Below are 22,970 nucleotides of genomic sequence, written 5' to 3' on the forward strand. Positions count from 1 at the left end.
TATGTGCTCTAATGTAAAGTTAGAGAGCAAAAATGGTAGAAGATACGTAATACAAAAGTATCAAAATTATACTCAAACTTTACTGCCTCATTACATGATGCGTTTTTTTTTTTTTTTTTTTTTTTTTTTTTTTTTTTTTTTTTTTTTTTTTTTTTTTTTTTCCTTCTGGCTTAATAATTCTGCTCTGGACCCTAAAGATCCTTTTTTCCAAAAGTGTGTTACAATGTCATCCACCCTCCACATTTAAGTTTCCTTCCAACACCTCACACCCTAAGAGTCTGAAACAAATAAATCTCAAGAATATTGGACGATAGTTTTGTTGATCACTTCTGCTACCCTTCTTGTGGACTGGTGTGACCTGTGGTTTCTTCCAGCTACAGGGCATGGTTTTTGATTGAGGGATGTATGATAGATTATAGGTAAATGAGTGAATAACTCAGCTGCAAACTCAGTATAGAATCTGACAAGGATTTCATTGAGTCCTGGGGCTATGTTTACTTCTAACAAGCTATGTTTACTTCTAGCAATATCAGCTGTTTCTCAATTCCACTGACACTAATACCAATTCCACTTAGCTTTTCTGAGGTACAAGGGTTAAATTGGGGTAACTCTACTGTGTTTTCCTTTGTGAAGGAAAATTTGAAAATGGAGTTAAGCATTTCTGCTTTTGCTTTTCTATACTCAATTTCAGTTCCTGTCTCATCCATAAGTGACTAATCTTGGTGCAACTAACAGCCTTCAAATATGAAAATAATTTCTTTAGGTTTTGTGTAAGATCATTTGACAGTATTCTGCTACGGCAGTCACTGGACGCTTCACGTATTATTCTCTGTACAGCCAAATGTGTTTCTTTACAATAACTGCCTCCCATAAGGGATCCCTCCCATCATGAACTGTTTGATTAGGTTTGTAACTACCCAGTGCTTTATCACTCATTCTTTAAAACTTGAGCATAGTTCCTGTACATCTTTCTGGCCTGAGCTAAGAGTATCGAGTTCCTCATTGAGAAATGAAAGTACTGCTTCTTTAAACCTTTCTACTTGTTTCAGTTGCCTCTTGTACTTTGGTAATCATTGTTGCTACAACTGCCTAATGGTAACTGATATCAGTTTTTATGTGGGCATTCTCAAAGTGATTAAGTCTATTTGTTACTGTTAGATCCAATATATTTACATCATGAGTGGGCTTCTGAACAATCTGTTCTAGCAACTTCTCAGAAAATGCATTTAGTAATGTTTGACAGGATGTTTAGTCATGCCCACCACTGACAAAAAACTTTCAAACATCCTAGTTGATTGATGGATGACTTAAATCTCCTCCAAGGAGTATAGTATGATTGTGTAACTTACATACTACTGAACTTAGGTTTATCCCTAAATATTTCAGTTATATCTGGATGTACATCTAGTGCTCGACAGAAGGATCTAATTATAAGTAATTGCCCAGCCTTGAGCCTGAGTCTTGGCCAGACAATCTCATACACAGTTTCAGTTTCTAACTAGGTGGATTTGAGTTTCTTGTCTGCTGTGACAAATACAACACCTTCATTTCCCATTAGTCAATCTTTTTTATACAAGCTTCAGTTTTCAACAAAAATCTCACTGCTATCAATTTTGAGTTTTACCATTTTCTGTACCTTGTATTGTGTGCCCTCCACTCCTTTTTAAAATAGGTCTCAAAGTCTGGCACACTGTTCCACATGCTTCAGTAGTTAATCACTATGAGTTTATACTCTTACCTGTAGTGTCATTTCTTTGGACCTTATACTGCACATCCAGGTGCCCTACAGACTGACTGGAGTGTCCCTAATCTACGAAACCCTTGCGTGCAACCCACATCTGGGTAGTAATCTCTGATGTTTAGTGTATATCTGTCCCGTTTAGGGGGATTGTACAGCTCTCAGACCTATGACAGAAGTCCACGAACTCACAGCCTAGCTTGTCACAGAATCTTCAAAGTCTCTGGTTCAGTCCTTCCACTCAACTCAGAACCAGAGGGCCACAATCCGTTCTGTGGACATTGCTGTAGGTTGTCAGTTTTTGTTGTAACTTTGGGAGCCGGGCTGGCACACTCAACCTTGTCTGGCAGCTGCTGAAATAACTCAAGCATGACCTCAGAGCCCAGACAACAGGAATTGTTTGTCCCACTGCACACAGCATTCTGCAGTTAGCTGCACCCTTTTCCCTCAGCCACTGCCAGAGCAGCCTCTTCAACATTTTGAGTGAGGCTCTGGGCATGCACATTTGGTACACCTGATTTTCCTTCCCATTCCTTGCTGGCAATTCTGTAAAGGGTGCCATTATTTTGCAAATGTCTTAAGTACTGATGATTAAAAGGCCATTGCCATTTTGTGTTTACTTCCTCGTGGCACCATATAGTTAGCTGGTTGGTTGCTAGTTTGATTGGTTGGTTGGTGGTTGAAGGACTAAACTGTGAGGTTATCAGTCCCTTTTTGACACAGCAGGTTTTAAAACAGGTGAAGTGAGCCTCCCTGGCTTAGGTTCTGTTTCGGCAGAAGATGGCACAACAAAAGTGTTGAATTGGGGGATGGATATAATACCCAGAGGTATCCCTGGTTCTGTCTCCCCTATACAGGGTGTCTATCCTACCACAGACACAACACTTATGGGCAAGAGGACAATTAGTGACAGATCCTGTATGTCCTATAGAGTACAGTGTTGCCTACTGTAAGCCCACAGTCAACTATCTGTCCCACTGATTATGTGATTTTGTCTCTTAGGTTCACTCACTGTGACTGGTTAGTGGTATGCTTTGCTTCAAATAAAAGCACACTATTACCTGCCCATACTTGTCCAACTAGACTCTAAGAGCTGTAACTGACAAAAAAGGAAACTAATGAACTGATACAGACATATTACAAACTATTTGATATCTGTCCATACATGATTAAAACTTATTACGTGATACAAAGAAACTGTATTATGTCAAATAATAATTATGCAAACCACAGTGGTAGCACCGGTTCCCATTAGATCATCAAAGTTAAGTGCTGTCAGGCTTGGCTAGCACTTGGATAGGTGACCATCCGTGTTTATCAAGCGCAGTTGGCAAATGAGGTGCACTTAGGCCTTGTGAGCCCAATAGAAGAGCTACTTGAGTGAGAAGTGGCTGTTCAGGTAAGGAAAACTGACAACAACCAGAAGAGTGGTATGCTGACAACATGCCCCTCCATATCCACAAGCAATGACGCCTACTGTCTGAGGATGACAGGGTGGTCAGTCAGTACCTCTGGGCCTCCTGAAGCCTGTTCAGAAGGAGTTTAATGATGATGACAAAACATTATGTATAAACTCTGATTTGAGATGTGGATACGTATTTTGACACTGTACATAACTAAAAGTGGTACACTAATAAAATGTGATACATTGTTAGGTAATGCTTGTTTAATTATATTTCGATGAAAACAAACACTTCTTGTAAAAATCAAATGTAATTATGAATAAAACTTGGTAAAATAATTTTCAATGTATGTTCGCAAATGTTTGGGCTTAACAACAGAAGAAAATTTCATAAATAACCACAATTAAACTTAAACAACAAATTATGACAAAAAGGGTTCGATTTTAAAATAATGACATGCCATTATTAATAAACAGAAAACGAGAATGTAATTCCAAATGAAAAAACCATGTAAAATTAATTTTAAGTAACAGAGTTGTAATAAATTTTGTAACAATGATAAGTAGTGATTTGATTGTTTTGTTTGTGCATTTCACATGGGCAGAATTTAGTGAATTAAAAATAAGCATCCAGACTGGTTTGGAAAATCAGAAAGCTAAGAGGATAAAAAACTGAGTAAAACTAATAGTTGTGTGGCACTCCTGCATGTAGTGATAGTGTATGTTAGACAACACACGGCTACAGAGTACACAACATACTTTATTTTATAGAAACTCTATGTATACAAGGATACATGACATAACACACTTCAGTCACAGAATGAAATTAACTGCTATCAACAACCAAGAGAGATAAGACTGGGAGTCACAGCATTTGAGGGGGATGTGGGGAAGATGTATCCCCCTGTATGTGTGCTTCGGTTGGGTCTGCGAGGAGCTTGCTGTCTGGAGGGGGTGGACAAGTACTGGAGATGGCCAGGTGGCCATCATCGGTGAAATGTGTGTGCAGAGTTGACATTATTAGGTGAGGTGAGAACTACCTATAAATGATGTACCAGGGACTCAGGTGAGACCCTGCAATCATGTGGGCCCCTGTGACTACCAGCTCATTGTCTGTAACTGTGAGGCTAAGATCCTCTTGGTGAAAGCAGCAGATGTGGAATAGTGTCTGGAAAGGAAGGGACGAAGTCACAGGAGAGGGAGGGCTGGGAGTAGGGGCGCAAGCCACCGTGATGGTAGAGCCTGTATCAGGGGGCTTGTGGATGAGATACCAGGCAGGTTTCAATTGCTGATATAGACCATGACTGGCTTGCTATGCAGCACACGTGTTGGGGAGGCATTGGACAACTCTATGTTGGCCCAAGAATGGGTGCTGTAGTGCGGCATGGACAGTATCATCACATGGCACGACTTGGTCACATGTGGCTGGATACAAAAATTTTAGGAAGGGTATGAGGGGAGGGATGGGTGGACATGAAGGTTGGCAATATGACACCAAACACTATTAACCAAAGGTTGGCACAGGGGGATGGTTGGAAAAGACTAATCACCAGGGAGGAACAGTGTCTCACCATATAAAATCTCAGCTAGTAGGTATGCACCATGTGGACACCCAGCAGCACTCACTGGAATGTGTTGGACCAGTCACCCTGCTGGATAAACACGGCCCTTAGGTTGTGCTGCCAACTCCAACAGTTGATGCTGACATCACAGTTACAGATAGTCTGTGTAAACCAGTCACGTTGGCCACTGATGCAGCATATGTACAGATCATGATAACCTCTTTAGCATCAACTAAGGCCTGAAGATGGCATACTGAAGTGCTGAAACTGGTAGCTTCACAATAAATAAGATCGTAAGAATGGCTGTAGGCATTTCATTTCCTTACACATTTTTTGTTTCCCCTTCAAGTCACCTGGCATGGTTCCCCATTTTCATTTCCTGTTCTGCATCATTTCTTAAATTGTCTAGTCAATCTGTCAAATATATCTTTTACTGTCATTGTTACTTTCATTTAACTGTAAAGTTTGATGACATTGAATATATCAAGGGACTTTTTTTTCCAATGAGCTACTTGCCAGAATATAGTTCATGATGTTTTTGTGTCAATGGTTTCCAGTATAGCAGAATTTTGTTTATGAAATTTTTATAGCAATAATAAAGCTTGTTGCATTCATCATTGTGGATGTATTTTTGGATTTTCAGTTTTTATACACACTTTGCAGACAATACATAAAACATTGCCTTTTCCCACACATGTTGGGAACTGTTCACTCCATAACAAGAAAATTAATTTAGAAAAATTTATGTGCTTGGTTTACTAGTAGTTTGTATATAATTGTCACATGGTGTCTTTTAAATTACTAATTATCTTGTCAAACACTCACAGTCTTTGTGAGTTACTTGCTTTGGAAAACAGGGCCATGAGCTACATGACTCTAGTTTCCATTTTTATTCTTCTGATTTGCATCAGTTGTGTAACACCCTACCTATTTGTCTCAATATAATAGTTTTTCTTCAAACCTATATACCATATCTAACCATTCTGCATTGACAATATGAGAATAGGTAATGATGTTACCAAGAACAATTACTTACACTTGTAACACCACAGCTCTTATGCTGTATGGATTTATTTTGCTTTTGCTTTATTTAATGTTATAACATTGAGTATTGGTAAATGTGTGTGATTGAATCGATAACATAAAATTGTACACTGCTTTCTTTATATAAACTTTGATGTCATGTTTTGGTTCAACGCAAAGTAGTGTATCTGCAATTTATATTCTTTGTCCCATTTGGAGGGAACAAAACTTACTGTATATGATTGTAATTTTGTGTGAATAATTTTTTTGTAGAAGTGTCAATATGTGAAAATGTTCTGTTTTATTTAATGTATTTGTTTGCTGTTATGTAAATTGCTGATCCTCACTTAGGGCTCTTAGTTATTCTGTATGTAAAAGGTGTAGTGGTTCACCTCGGGAACGGAACTGTGTAGCGTGCGCAAATTGTGGTTGGCCTAGGTAGAAAAGGTGGAACTGATAGTCAGTCGGGGACGAGCCAGCAGTCGGAGATGAGCTACGAGTCCGTGCACTGCCAAGTAACAGATGCATATTGTGATGATTCCGAGGGAGGCTTTTTCTGCTACTTTCCAATGCCTCGGATGGGTGGATAAATAGCTGGAACTATTCTGGAATTTGTATTTATCATCGCCACCAAGAAATGACAGAGTCCAGCAATTCTACCTGCAATTCCACCTACCAACATGCAGTTGCCACCACATTGCGCAATCATTGTATCGAAATACTGCATTGATGTACAGTGAAGGATCAGCCTAATGGATGTGTTAGTGTGTTGAAATATAAGGTAATTTATATCTGAATATATGTACCAACCTTGATTTTACTCCTCATCATAACACCTCTCAGGGTCCTTTCCGTTTGAAGTAAAGTGATTACCGAGTGTCCTTACTGAAAGTACATTGAAACCCAGTTTTCTAATTGATGCCCTTTGAACATAGTAAAGAGAAAGTTAAAGTTAATGATGCTTGCTGAAATAATTTTCCCAGTAAAATTGCTTATTAAAGTGTTATTGCCAACTTCAAATTAAAATTTCTCAAGACAGTGGCTTATAGAGTTTTGCTTAGTAAATAATCACACTACTGCCTGTTGTTAATATCAGAAAGTGGGTCAGTATCTTACATTAATGTTAATTTTATGTTTCACGGTAGTAAAAGTGAGAAAGCTGCAGTTGTGAAACATTATTATTCATGTCTGCTAAGTGTTTGTGTGTCTTGTGTATTAGAAGTGCATGTTAATAGTAATTTTATAAAGACCATTCACTTTATGTAAGCCTGAAAGTAATAGAGCGTTTCGGTATCTCTTATAATTTAGCAAATAGTTTGTGCTGCTCTAAATGTTAGCTTCAATCTTAAAACATATGTGTGTCAGAGTTCATTGCACTCGCGTGTGGCTAAGTCTAGGTTGTGTTTGTCCACTATAGTTACTTATACCTACTTTCATTAACGAGAACGTTAATCTTTCTCTTGCCTAATTAGGCTGGCGACCGTTTCCCTTATTCTATAAACAGTATAGCTAGGCAAAATTTTGTTTGTCACTATTCCAATATTTACGTAATTCTGACTTTCATTTCCGATAAGCCACCTCCGTTAGGAACAACACGGTCAAACTAGCAAAATTCCTCTCAGAGGGTAACACTGTTCTGTTGCTTTATACCATAATTGCTATAACAAAATAATTCTGTTTTGCAAACTGCCTCCAGCTTCGAGGTTAAGGTATAGCAGTAGCAGACAGGGAGTGTTATACACTATGTGTTGACTGAAGATTAGGATTTTTATAATGTGCATATAAAATGCCAAATCACAGTTGTTTTGCCAGTATGATGATATTTACAAATATTTTATTTGCATCAGTATAAGATTTTGTATGTCCTTTATTTGCTTTTATACATTAGTATAAAATTAAGGGTCAGAAAAAAGTAATTCTGCGTAAAACTTAAGGATGAAAGTAACTTCCACATTATGTGTCTGCCAAGTAACATAGTGCAATGAAAATCACACCATATATGAAAAGAACAGCTGTAATATATTTTATAGTACAAGAAGGTACCTGTAAGACATATGCAATGAGATGAAGAAAAATGACACTCTGATTCAAAAACAATAATTACACTGAAGTCACTGTCATTTATGATGGTTCCCTGGACATAATGAAAGGTGGGACATGGTTTTCAATAGGGTGTGTTAACACCATGGATGGAAATGCATGTTCTGCATCATGCTCCCATGCTGGCCAAAGGGTTTGTAAGATGTTATTATGGTAGAGTGTTCCACTCCTCCACCAATGCAAAGGCGATAACTACTGAATTGTCATAGGTGTATGCAGATGTGCTGCAATATGTCTCCTTAATGCATCCAACATACGTTAATGGGATTTAAGTCAATGAATGATCATCAGGTCAGCGCATTCAATGAATATCCTCTCATTCCAAGAGCTCCTCCGCTTGCACTGATCAATGTGGCTGCACATCGTAATCCGTAAAAATAGAATGCACCCCTGAAAAGAAACACAGGGGTATGGAGTACAATGTCACAGTAACATTTGGTAGTTAGTGTACCATTTTTGAAGATTTGTAGGTCAGTGCACCCATGCAAGATTACACCTTCCAACATCAGAACACCCTGATCACATAGGATAATGTTACTGGTGCATTACATGTTCCCACCTTTCACCATATCAGGATACATCCAGAATAACTACCCACACTGACTCTGCCCTCATCTCAGAAAAGCAAGTGGTCCACCCATCGTTGATCCAGAACTTATGCTCTTGGCAACAATGCAGATGGTGTTGCTGATGTGCAGATGCCAAAATGAACACAAGGTACTGGTCAACCGCTTAAAACATTACTCACATGCAGCTGACAAGCCACTGTGGAATGTGAGATTGTGTGCCTTGCTGTCCTGTTAAATGTGGATGCCACTGCACTGACTGTTTGACATGGGTACCTTCTTGCCTGTTGCACAATGTCATGATCATCTGCTACTGTAGCTGACCATGGTCTACCATCTCCTCTCCTTCAGGCAGCAGTGCCTGCAGTTTGGATGACTCCCCATGCACATGAAACAATGCCATGAGCAATACTTCCTTTCCTACAGTCATCACACCTCATCCTCCTTCCAGTTTCTCGGCAATTCTTCCCCATGGGAAGCCATCCAGACATTGGATCCAGGCCATATTGTAGTGAAGAACACCATCAGAGTCCACCATAACTGCTCCCTGACTGACACACACTGTCTTTTCCTATTAGTTCAATTACCTGTGTTGCGGGATCAGGCCTATTTGGTGTTATAGTTGTGCTGATCTCATGGCATGTGACATCTGGCTTTCTGAGCATGACTAGGAGACCTCTGGCAACATGCTCCCACACTTTCACTCATTTCCACTGAGTTGTCAATATGTCATGTACTTTATCTATCCCTTCCTTAAGTTTTGCACAGTAATGTATACATATTTTGATGGAAGTGCAGTTCTATGCCTTAACATTTCTACTTCCGTTATTGACATGTGGTGCTGTTGTACTGGTCGATAATAATGCAACAGCTGTTATAATGAGGTTGTATTGTTATTATTTTTGGATATGTCACATGAGATGGAATGTTAAAACCTATAAGTACGTAAATGTTAATGTATGATTTTAAAATTACTAGTAAACCGAACTCAGAAATCCTTCTAACTAATTTTTATGTCATGGACTGAGCAATTCCCACTATATGTGAGAAAAAGCAATGTTCACACTTATTGCCTGCGAAGTATCTTCATATTTTCTTTGTAATCAATAATTACATAATAAATTACCATGAAATGAAGTATTTCACATACAATAAATTTCATCTCTATCTGTGATCAATGCTATTCCTGCAAAGTACACATCAAAAAGTATTTTTCATTCTTTTGAGCTATGGCATGAAATATCTCAGGTCTTTTATTGTCAGGACATGTTAGTAAAAAGAGTTCTGTAATGTTCCTCAGATTGACGGAAACAGTCTCCCAAGGGTAAGACTTAGAAACACAACTCATAAATTTTTCTTGCTTACTTACTTTTCTGATACATGAGACAGATTGAAAGGATGTGGAACTTGCTGCAGTACTGCTCTGGCACTGGAGGAAGTTACTTCCTCTTGGCTCTGTGCTTCCCCTCCAACCACACGAGGCTGGAGAGCTAGCAATGTTGCTAGGCAGTTGTATGTCTCACTTTGTGCATAGCTGATATCCGCATTTGCATGAAGCCCGAAAAGTGCAGGATCATCATTCAGTGGTAACGTACGAATGTAATCAACGTAGTCTGCAAGTAGTGCATCTGCAGGCAACTGTAGAATTTCATACAGGTTATATGAACTCATACATTTGCTTCTTGTGAAGAATAATAGGAGTTATTTACATTACAAGTAATAATTAATCAGAACAAGACAAGAAGTATAGCTGTTAACTATAAATGATATTAACTGAATAAAAAATAAATAAAATGGAACTTAACTGAAAAGCATAGCAAAAAGAAATATGACGAAATACTGCACACACTTTCCCAGTAACTTCAATTACATTCAAAACAGCCTGGAAAGTTTATAAATATTGTATATATTTATTTGGTATCCTTTTGGTACTGGTCATTTTGAAAAGTGTAATTTAATACTCTCATACTGTCAGGTTAGCAAGTTCCTGCACAATACATTTCAACTTGTAAAAATAAACATAACCCACTGTAGGATATTAATTTACTTTTTATTTGTTAAGCATCTACAAAACATCTCAACTACAGAAAAGTAAAATCAATAATATTTATAACAGTCTAAAGATCTTAAAAGCATGTTGTTGTTGTGGTCTTCAGTCCTGAGACCAGTTTGATGCAGCTCTCCATGCCACTGTACCATGTGCAAGCTTCTTTATCTCCCAGTACCTACTGCAACCTACATCCTTCTGAATCTGATTAGTGTACTCATCTCTTGGCCTCCCTCTACGATTTTTAGCCTCCACACTGCCCTCCAATACTAAATTGGTGATCCCTTGATGCCTCAGAATATGCCCCACCAACCGATCCCTTCTCCTAGTCAAGTTGTGCCACAAATTTCTTTTCTCTCCAATTCTATTCAATACCTCCTCATTAGTTATGTGATCTACCCATCTAACCTTCGGCATTCTTCTGTAGCACCACATTTTGAAAGCTTCTATTCTCTTCTTGTCTAAACTATTTATCGACCACGTTTCACTTCCATACATGGCTACACTCCATACAAATACTTTCAGAAGTGAAGAAACGACTTCCTGACACTTAAATCTATACTCGATGTTAACACATTTCTCTTCTTCAGAAATGCTTTCCTTGCCATTGTCAGTCTACATTTTATATCCTCTCTACTTCGACCATTATCAGTTACGTTGCTCCCCAAATAGCAAAACTCATTTACTACTTTAAGTGTCTCATTTCCTAATGTAATTCACCCAGCATCACCTGATTTAATTCGACTACATTCCATTATCCTCATTTTGCTTTTGTTGACGTTCATCTTATATCCTCCTTTCAAGACACTGTCCATTCCGTTCAGCTGCTCTTCCAGGTCCCTTGCTGTCTCTGACAGAATTACAATGTCATTGGTAAACCTCAAAGTTTTTATTTCTTCTCCATGGATTTTAATTCCTACTCTGAATTTTTCTTTTGTTTCCTTTACTGCTTGCTTAATATACAGATTGAATAACATCGAGTATAGGCTACAACCCTGTCTCAATCCCTTCCCAACCACTGCTTCCCTTTCATGTTCCTTGACTCTTATAACTGCCATCTGGTTTCTGTACAAATTGTAAATAGCCTTTCGCTCCCTGTATTTTACCCCTGCCACCTTCAGAATTTGAAAGACAGTATTCCAGTCAACATGGTCAAAAGCTTTCTCTAAGTCTACAAATGCTAGAAACGTAGGTTTGCCTTTCTTTAATTTATTTCCTAAGATAACTTGTAGGGTCAGTATTGCCTCATGTGTTCCAACATTTCTACGGAATCCAAACTGATCTTTCCCGAGGTTGGCTCTTACCAGTATTTCCATTCGTCTGTCAATAATTCGTGTTGGTATTTTGCAGCCGTGGCTTATTAACCAGATAGTTCGGTAATTTTCACATCTCTCAACACCTGCTTTCTTTGGGATTGGAATTATTATATTCTTCTTGAACTCTGAGGGTACTTTGCCTGTCTGATACATCTTGCTCACTAGATGGTAGAGTTTTGTTAGGCCTGGTTCTCCCACGGCTGTCAGTAGTTCTAATGGAATGTTGTCTACTCCCAGGGCCTTGTTTCAACTTAGGTCTTTCAGTGCTCTGTCAAACTCTCCACACAGTATCATATCTCCCATTTCATCTTCATCTACATCCTCTTCCATTTTCATAATATTGCCCTCAAGTACCTCGCCCTTGTATAGACCCTCTATATACTCCTTTCACCTTTCTGCTTTCTCTTCTTTGTTTAGAACTGGGTTTCCATCTGAGCTCTTGATATTCATACAAGTGGGTCTCTTTTATCCAAAGGTCTCTTTAATTTTCCTGTAGGCAGTATCTATCTTACCCCTAGTGAGATAAGCCTCTACATCCTTACATTTGTTCTCTAGCCATTCCTGCTTAGCCATTTTGCACTTCCTGTCGATCTCATTTTTGAGACGTTTGTATTCCTTTTTGCCTGCTTCATTTACTGCATTTTTATATTTTCTCCTTTCATCAATTAAATTCAATATTTCTTCTGTTACCCAAGGATTTCTACTGGCCCTTGTATTTTTACCTACTTGATCCTCTGCTGCCTTCACTACTTCATCCCTCAGAGCTACCCATTCTTCTTCTACTGTATTTCTTTCCCCCATTCTAGTCAATTGTTCCCTAATGCTCTTCCTGAAGCTCTCTACAATCTCTGGTTCTTTCAGTTCATCCAGGTCCCATCTCCTCAAATTTCCTTAACAGCATAATAAATGACAAAGTCAAACAATGGAAAACCCAGAATGGAATAATGACAATACATATTATGAAAAGGACAGATTGCTGCTCACTGTCTAGACAAGATGCTGAGTCACAGACAGGCACAACGGAAAGACTGCTATGCTTCTAAGCTTTCACCTAAAAGGACTTCTTCTAAAGTTGGAAATACATATTCACACAAGCAAAACTCACAGACAGTAGCAGTTCCGTCTGCTTTATCTTCTTCGTTTGTTGTCCTCGATGTCAATGCACTGCATTGCTACACTGGCTGAAAAACGGGGTTTCTAATTTGGACACTGACTACTGTAAATAATGTAGCCGACATATGCACAGTAACATTGCACAGTCTTTTACTTTCACTGTTTACACAACCCCCAATAATCCAAAGTTATGTATGTATGGCCAGTGGACTGTTGTTTAAACTTTCCATAAGCCTCATTAATAGTTTGCAGGTGAACCTCCACATACTGCTACAATAGTTTTGTGTTGAGCATCTATGATCAGTAAAAACATAACCACAAAGTTTACAATTCTTGAAGAATAGAAAGGTATATATGGAGCAGAGACTGTCACTGTTTTAACAAACGGCCTAATTGTTTAACATTTATTACACTGTTAATTTGAAGCATTGCTGTTGTTCTAGCCAACACAGGCTGTGGAGTCACTGTCTCGTGAAAATCGGGCCTTTATATATCATCACAATAATAAGTGCTGAAACTACACATTGTTCAAAGTTAAATTTACAGAAATTACAATTAAAACTTAACTCATTAAATTAACTGAATACATCGAAATAATTGGTATTTTTAACAGTTTCTTCTACTGCAAGGGTTAAGCCGATTTATTTAAAATTAATCAATATCATTACGCAAACAATATTTTTGAGAAAACTGTTAATTACTTTGTAATTTATTTGGGGCTGGCTTTGATAACATGTTTTTGAATAGAGCCAAATAGATACTTTCAGATTACTAGTATCTCGTCTTCCAAATGCTTATAATTATTACGGAATTTATATTTGTTTGTAAGTCAACAATAGAATTTAAGTTATGAAACAATTACTGATTTCACCCTGTAATGAAAGATACTAACTAGGAATAGTCAAAATAAATTAGAACATCAATTACCTACATAAAACTAAGCACAAAATTAGATCTGGTGTTATATACTTTAAAACTGAGGGCCAACCTTCCTCTTATATGAAAATGCAGATTAAACATGCATATGCTAATGGTAAATAGTTAAAAGTAACAAAACAAATTTAAGGAGGCAGATGGCAAAACAAGAAGGGAATTAAAATAATTATCCCAGCTTGCTTCATCACAACACCCATGACGACTGTCATAGATGAGAGATAATGGTCATGTGTGTGAGAGCTGCACAAGCATGACAATGTGTGTGTGTGTGTGTGTGTGTGTGTGTATGTGTGTGTGTGTGTGTGTGTGTGTGTTTCGACCGTTTGGGAGAAAGCTCAGACATACAACAGTCTTCCTGTTGTACCTGCCTGTGACTCAATGTTTCCTTTATATGGTGAGTAGCAATCTACCCTTTTCATTACACTGTTGTTTACAAATGACAAAATTGCAACTTCAGTGTAAGGTACCATCCTATACTTGCATACGCAGTAACATTATGCACTCTGTTGTATGAGATCAGACATGCAAATCAATGTGTCAGACCACATGTGGAGCAACACTTTTCATTTTATTTCTTTTCAGACAAAGCCTACTATACCAGAGAGTCACAATTCAATGTTAGCATGCTCTGTATCAAATACAATTGCAAAAACAGTAGAAAATGTGGAAGATTCAAGTATACAATAACTTGAGGGCAAACTTAACATCCCTTTGGATAATGAACCACATATTACAAGCAAACTTCAAATGATACAGTGGTTACATCAACATACAGAAGTTATAATTAGCCTTTTTGATTATGTCACAGAGAGATTTAAACATAACATGTAAGTAAATCATACTGAATATCAATGCATGTTTCTCCTCTGTCACTATATATGTAAATGTGAAGATAAAGAGTAGATCAGCAGTGGCCAAGTGTATGAAAACATATAGTGAAAGTTTATAAGCGTGAAATTCAAGACAAGTTTAAAGACAAACTGAGGCTCAATCGTAACTTGTATTTAGCATTTATGGAGGAAAGTGAGGTGCTCTCTCCATTACAGTTTGATATGCTATATGAGGTGATACAGTATTATGCACATTATGTGATTGGGAAAATAGATAATCTAATTTTATTTAGCACATGGCTTACACTGATTTGACATAATATATAAAAACGATATTGAGACAAATCAAGCTGAGTATCCATTCCCATCTGCTATGTTTTCAGCCTTCCAAGATTTTCTAATTTTTTTCCCTAAACTATGATAATACAATATGATAGTGTACCCCAGTACACAGTGAGTGCTTAGTAATTCCAAATTTATAAATAAATGAAGTTCATTGCTCATTTCATAGTACTTGTTAATATAGTTGCAGTGATCTAATGAGCTAACTCAGAAACTTTGTTAATTATGAAATATTGTTAATTGAAAATGTTCATACAGTATGACCTTGCATATTTAGTGAGTTGTGGGAAACATATTTTGGCATATTAACACCTATCACTGGAAGCCTATATCTCCAACTTTTCTGTAAGGTATCTAAAATTGTCTGTAATAGAGGTCTGTTGGGTGGCACACAGGAAAACATAACAGGAAACAGTTAACACTAGCTTTCAAGTTCTTGCTTTTTTTCTAGTAAGAAAACACATATTCACACACACAACCATGCAGACATCCAAACATGCTAGTGATAGTGGTGAGACTGATTACTGAATATTGATTACCAAAAGTAATTTCCTGGGTAGGTGGAGGTGGGTAGGGGGTGGGGAAAACATGTGAAGCAAGGAGGGGGTAACAGGGCAGTGTGAGGCAGGTCTTTCGCCAGATGGCTCAGCAGCTGCACAGCAAACAAACAACTGTCACCTGTACCAAAAAGTCTCTTCCATACAGCCTCCCATCTGTGGAGGCTCAATCTACAGTAGATAACTGAAGTTGTCAAAATATTCTGATTCTAACGAAGAGATAGAGGGGCTGGCCAGTACCTACCTCAGCTCAGTACAGCCAATAGATACGCAAAACAGAACAGAAAAGTTACGTATCCTAGCTTTCGGAGCTTTGTTCCTTCGTCAGGGAGGAGAGAGGGGAAAAAGGGGAAGAAGGGAAAGTGGAAGAAGGGAAAGTGGATTCAGTTACTCACAACCCAGGTTATGAAGCAACAGGGGAAAGGTAAACAGGGAGGGTAGCAAAGATGGAGGCATGGGTGTCAGAGGGAAGCCAAAGATATTCTACTGTAAGTACTGTGCCAGCTTCAAACCAAAGAGGATGCATACAGAAGTAAAGAGGTATAGTAATCCATTATCTTCAAAATGCATTTCTACAGAAAACTGTAACCGTAAGGGGGAATTCTAGAACAAAACTGTTGGATCTCAGGTGGAATAAGCATTTCATGTTAGAAAATGAGACTACTTCATAAAATATGTAAGATGAAAAATGAATTATGTATATATTACAAAAAGGAAAGACACGCACCTAGGTGCTTTGGTACAGGGTTCATAGTAGACAAGAGATATGAGGATGGCATAACTGAAATGAAGAGCAGGTCAAAGGATATCAACACTGACATTTCAAGCAGGGAACAAATTTTATACAATAATAAATGGACATGCACCTACAAATGACAAGAACAGGAAAGATATGAAAATTGCAGATAGTTTCTGGGAAGAGCTAGATGATACACTGAAAAACATACCATTTCGACATGTAAAGATACTCGTAGGAGATTATAATACACAGATTGGAAGAGAGAAGCAACATAAAGGAGTAGTGGGCGAGTACCCTGCACACCAGCAGACAAACAAAAATGGAGAAAGACTAATTGAACTGTGTCAAGAACACAAAATGAGATTGATGACAACACACTTCAGGACCAAAACGTGTAAGAAAAAGACATGGGCAAACCCATGCACCCGCCTTGGGGAATTCCAAATTGACCACATAGCAATCAGCTGGGCAAATGCTAAAGAGATCATGAACACAAAGGTCAGGAAGAACACAAAAATAGAATCGGATCACTATCTTACAGAAGTTAAGTGCCTTTGGATTCCAAACAGAGACAGACGGCCACAAACGAATAGAACAACAGAAAATATACAGATAGACAGAGACAAATTAAGACACAATTGATCCAGATATGAGCAAGGAATTGAATCATTCAATGAATGGGACGACATGAAGCAAAATATGGCAAAACAGGCTTAACTATGGGGAAAGGAAGAAAAGAGACGGAAGCACTGGTGGTGGAACAAGGAATGTGAGGAAGCAGTAGAGACTCGCAGGAAAGCCTGGAGAGACTGGAGTAGTAAGAAGGACCCACAAAAATGGGAAGTTTTCTTAGGAGCAAGAAAGGAACCGGCCCAAACAATAAGATGGACCACAAGACAGAAGATGAAGCAGGAACTGAGACCAACTTCAGGAAAAACAAGAGCAGACACTTTTTCGGGAAATTCAAAGAGAATCTGATTGGATACAAGGGTAGAGAACTGTTTATAAGAGATAAGAAAGGGGAGCTGGCTGTGAACCACGTAAAGAAGAGCTGGAACTGGGAACTGACACAGAAGAGAGAGAGCCACACCCTCCAACCAGGGATGAAGTCGCACATGCCATAAGCGATCTAAATAATAATAATAAGGCAACTGGAGAAGATGGTATAGCAGCCGAGATAATAAAGTGGGGAGGCAACAAAGCAACAGACAACATGACCAACATAATTAACCAGATCTGGAGAACAAAGAAGTTGCCAGAAGTTTGGAAGAATGCAACTTTAGTAATAATACATAAGAAGGGGACCAAGAGGGATGTGAACAACTACAGAGGAATATCGCTACTAGAGGTCGGAAACAAGGTGCTGTCAAAAATATTGCTTAAGAGAGTATAAGAACAGGTAGAAAGTACAGTTGGCAACTACCAAGCGGGATTCAGGAAGGGAAGAGGTTGTATAGAACAGATATTTATCCTGAAGCAACTGATAGAACATAGTGCTCTAAAAAACAAAAAAACAGTAATAACCTTCGTGGACTTCACAAAGGCATATGACTCCATTGACAGACAGACTCTTGTTAGGATCCTGAAGAATGGAGGACTTGATGGAACTACATAAGAACTCATAAAAGAAATTCTGACAGACACAAAAGCAAGGGTGAGATTCAGAGGAGCACTGTCAGAAGAATTTGAAATCAAGACTGGTGTTAAACAGGGATATGGATTGTCACCACTGTTGTTAAATATAGTACTGGACGAAGTGATCAGGCAGTGGAAAGCAATAAACGAGGAAATGGGAATACCAAAGACCCATGTGGGGGACAAAAAGGACAACAGGGCTCAAGTGGACTGCCTAGCCTTTGCAGATGACATAGCAATAGAAAGTGAGATGGAAGAAGATGCAAAGACACAACTCGACAACTTAAGTAAGGTAGCCAGAAAGGTGGGACTGAGGATCACCTACAACAAGACAAAGACATTAAATAGCACTGCAGACTGAGAATCACCGGAAGGCACTGTGCAAATGGTGGACAAATTTAAATACCTGGGAGAATTTATAACAGGAAGGAACAGGAGCAAGGAGAGATTAACAGAGAGGATAAAGAAGATGTCAGCTTTCTGCATGACAAGAGAGATATACAATAAAAAGAATATATCCACAGAGGCAAAGATCAGCCACTACAAGGCAATGGTGAAGAATGCAGTATTATATGCTGCTGAGATGATGACACTAGGAAGAAATGGGGCAGAACAACTAGAGAAAGACAAGAGAAAAATACTAAGTCCCAAAAGAGGTGGATGCGAAGACCTAGGGAAGAACTGTACCGGAACATGAGAACAATATCCAGGGAAATCAGACTCAAGAGGGCAAGGTTTGCAGGACATGTAGTTAGAATGAGTATGGACAGAATGACGAAGAGAGTGTGGGAAACAACGGGGAGGACAAGGGGAAAGACAGGAACCAAGTGGATTGTTGAACTTCGGAAGGAGTGGTTGGAATTGGGGATCAAGGTTGAAGGAAAGGAAAATTTGGGGAACAAATCTATACCAACCAATATGCCGGAGATCAATGACAGAGAAGAATACAGGAAAAGATTAGAGTGTCACCAGCGGAGCCGACAGGAGAAACGGACACTGACGATCTCGGAAGAAGAGCGGGAGAGACGAAGATAAAGAATGAAGAGGTTCTGAGAAAAGAAGAGGAAAATGCAGCCACGAAGCGGCTAGCCGTGGTCCTACAGAGACCATAACACAAGAAGAAAAAGATCACAAAAAATATTCCACAACACTAAGAAAAATAATAAGAGCAGCAAAAATAATTCATAATGATGAATAAATTTATAATTCAGCTAATAAAGCAAATGCTACCTGGAGTGTTATTTAAAAAGTGTGGGGAAAACACAAAGGGCTTATTTCAATAGTGGTCCAAGTCCATTACCTCCACTTTTCTGTCTATAATGCTTCTGAAATTAATGAGCCAAACAAACAGAAAGAAAGGTTCATCTCGAGCAAGAAGCCATATGCTTGAATATTTCTGGTATCTCAACTGCAGATTTTTCAGTATTCATTTAACTTTAGGAATCTGTATCTCAATATGAAGAAAAATGGACTTGTACCACTACTGCAATAAGCCCTTCACATAGTGCCATGCAAAAATATAACACTATCACAAGACAATACAAAAGTAACAATCCCCTTAAAATAGCCAACACATTTAACAACTTTTTCACATGTGTCGCTCATAATATGACAAAATCAAACTTAAATAAGAACATCCATTCCAACGAATATCAAATACACTGATCAGCCAGGACGTTGTGACCACCTACCAATAGCCGGCATGTTCACCTTCAGCACAGATAACAGCGGCAACGGGGCATGGCATGGAAGCAATGAGGCTTTGGTAGATCACTGGAAGGAGATGGCACCACATATGCACACAAACCACCTAATTCCTGTCAAGGGGGCCATTGAGTTCTGATGCCAACGTTCAATCACATCCCAGATGTATTTGACCAGGTTCAGATCTGACATGGAGAGGGGCCAGTACATGAATTGAAACTCACCACTGTGTTCCTCGAACCAATCCATCACACTCCTGGCCTTGTGACATGGTGCATTATCTTGTTGAAAAATGCTACTGCCATCAGGAAACATCATCGTCATGAAGGGGTGTATATGGTCTGCAACCAGTGTGTGATACTCCTTGGCTGTCACGGTCTCTTGTATAACTCCAATGGACCCACGGATGCCCATGGGAATGTTCCCCAGAGCATAATGGAGGCACCACCAGCTTGTCTCCGTCCCACAGTACAGGTGTCAAGGAACTGTTCCCCTGGAAGATGATGGATTTGGGCTCTCCCATTGGCATGATGAAGAAGGTAGTGGGATTCATCAGATCATGTAGTGCTCTGCCATTGCCATTGTTTCAATGTCCAGTGCCGATGGTGATGTGCGCATTTCAGTCGTAGTTGCCGATGTCATGGTGTTAACATTTATAAATGCAAGCATTGTTGGCTGCGGAGGCCCATCATTCAGAGTGTTTGGTGCACTGGGTGCTCAGACGCATTTGCACTCCACCCAGCATTAAAGTCTGATGTTAGTTCTGCCACAGTTCACTGCCTGTTCTGCTTACCAGTCTGCCCAGCCTATGACATCCAACATCTGTAATGAGGGTGGCTGCCCACGTCTTGATCTGGTTTCACCACATGTTGGTCCAACATCTGGAATAAGGGTGGCTGCCCAACCCCAAGACGTCTTGATCTGGTATTGCCATATGTTGAAAATACTCACCACAGCACTCCTTGAACACCTGACAAGTTGTGCTGAGCCTCCAGGCCAACACAATCTACCCTCAGTCAAACTCAGATAGATCACACGTCTTCGCTGTTCTACACATGGACTGCATGCTCACTGACAATACATACACTCTGCATGTGTCTGACTAGCAGTCATTCCTCACCACATGATCTGCAATCACCTGGACAGGTTTATATAATGTTCTGGCTGATGAGTGTAAGTGCATGTAGAGTGTCAATGTACATTGGCTCTGTTTCACAAGATGAAGGAACAAAATCAATAAAAGGATGAAACTTTTCAGGTCTCGAACATCTATGTTGTATGTATGCAGACTAAAGTGATGAATAAAAATCTGGACTGAGGAGGGAGGCACGCTACAGCAGTCCGTGCAGTTGTGCAAAGCCACTGTGACAGGATGGCATAGTGGTTATGTCTGACTAGTGAGCAGCACACACCAGTTTTAATCCCAGCCTTGGTAAAAATTTTCATTTGTCATTTCAGTTTGCAAATACATATCAACAAAAGGACTAAAAAAGTCAAACTCTGCTGGCATTAATGGTGTCCCTGCTACAGTCTTAAAGAAGACTGCACCAAACCTAATGGAAATACTCACTTTTGTGACAGCTCACTTGAAGCATGCACTTTCCGTGATGTACTGAAAATATCTAAGGTCATTCGGAGTGTATACAAAAGACAAGACACATAACATAAATAACTTCAGACCCACCACAATTTCCCCTTGCATTCCAAAAATATTAGAAAAATTCATGTATGACAAATTTACAGAAATCATAAGAATAAACAATATACTATGTATTGAGCAACACAGATTCGAAATTATGAAGTCAGCAACAATGGACGTTTATGAGTGCATCAACTGCATACCTAGCCTGATGGACAAGAAACAGGAATCAACAGGAGTATTTAGTGACCTATGAAATGCTTCTTATGAGGTGGATCATACGATTCTGCTGTCAAAACTTGAAAAAATATGATATTCAAGATCTGTCCAACAATTGGATCAGTTCCTTCCTGAGCAATTCTAAGCAAATAATCTGCCTGAATTACACAAATATCAACCTAAAAACTATTTCTCAACACTTGTCAGACTATAAAATAATTAAATATGATGTACCCCAAGGATCAGTAATGGGACCCCTTCTATTCTTTCTGTACGCAAATGATGTAATCTTAAATGTGGATGCTCATAAAATAATCTTATTTCCAGATGATACCACAATTCTATTAACAGGGAAAGTAAAAAATAAAAACTATTGCAATAAAATTTTGCACTACTCCAAACAAGAAGACACACACCCCACTTGCCTCCATCAATGCTGACTTAGTCGGTAACAGTACGGAAACTGAATCTTTAGGACTATCATTGCAAAGTAATGCAAAATGCAATAAACATATTAAATGCCTTAACACAAAACTGAGCAAGAGATTCTTTGCTCACTAAAACCTGTTGCAATGAGAAAATAATAATGAATGCAAACCACACATACTTTCATTCTTGCCTTAAATATGTGGTTGACTTTCTGGGGAAACTCTAAACCAGCTATCAGCTCTTTCAAGGCATCAAGAAAGAGCTATCAGAATCATGTTTGGATGCAAACCTAGAGACTTCTGTAAACCTCTGTTTATGATTTTTGGTATCTCTCCTTTACCATGTGTCTACATCATATAAACCCTCCTATTCTTCAAAATAAATGTAATAGGTAAGGACCACATGCAGTAACTTGCCGGTTACTACATATACTGTGAATGCAGGGCAGGCCACTTCAGCAAGCATAGTGCACCCCAACATTCGAACGGTCTACCCACAGAACCCGAGAAGGACACCAAGGGCAGCATCATCTCTCACCGCAGTTACCTAGAGTGCCATGCATATGTAGCATGAGGCCAGCAACACCAGATGGAGACAGTATCTTTATAAGGCCATACAGTTTTTAATGTTTCCTACATTTGTAACTATCTGCTCTGTACTGTTGCTGCTGTCACCCTGCGACTCTACCTACATTGTATTTGTCACTCCATAACCCAATAAATTCTTATTTCTTTTATGGCTTTATGTTTGCCTGTGTTCCTAGTTAGAACACAAGTGGTGACTAGTGAGGGTAGGATTTTTGTATGTTTCGAATCTTATAGTTTTTCTGCCAATCAATTCTGCCATGGATGTCTACTCCAGTCATTCCTGCAACAACAGAAGATGAACATGGCAGTGTTGGAATGGTTGTTTGCTATGTTGATTCAGGCCTTGCTGCTGGTTGTTCAGCCACTCCCATTCCCACCCTACCATGGATCTGTGAACACTGGGATACTTACAAGAAGAGGTTTTGCCAACATTTTGTTGCTGTTCAAGTGACCAGCAAGGTTTCTAAAGCTCTTTTCTTATCATTG

General features: G+C 39.0%; 1 protein-coding gene across 1 annotated transcript in view; it reads right to left on the reverse strand.

The window, feature by feature from the left end:
* The window catches only part of LOC126092652 (dynein axonemal heavy chain 1-like), an 894,951-nt gene that overhangs the window by 35,310 nt on the left and 836,671 nt on the right, over positions 1 to 22,970 (reverse strand). The window contains exon 55 of the mRNA XM_049908374.1: positions 9,761 to 10,029. Within this exon, the coding sequence (XP_049764331.1) occupies positions 9,761 to 10,029 (269 nt within the window). The remainder of the gene's footprint in view (positions 1 to 9,760; positions 10,030 to 22,970) is intronic.

Source organism: Schistocerca cancellata, chromosome 7, assembly GCF_023864275.1.
Source record: "Schistocerca cancellata isolate TAMUIC-IGC-003103 chromosome 7, iqSchCanc2.1, whole genome shotgun sequence".
In the NCBI taxonomy this organism is placed as follows: Eukaryota; Metazoa; Arthropoda; class Insecta; order Orthoptera; family Acrididae; genus Schistocerca; species Schistocerca cancellata.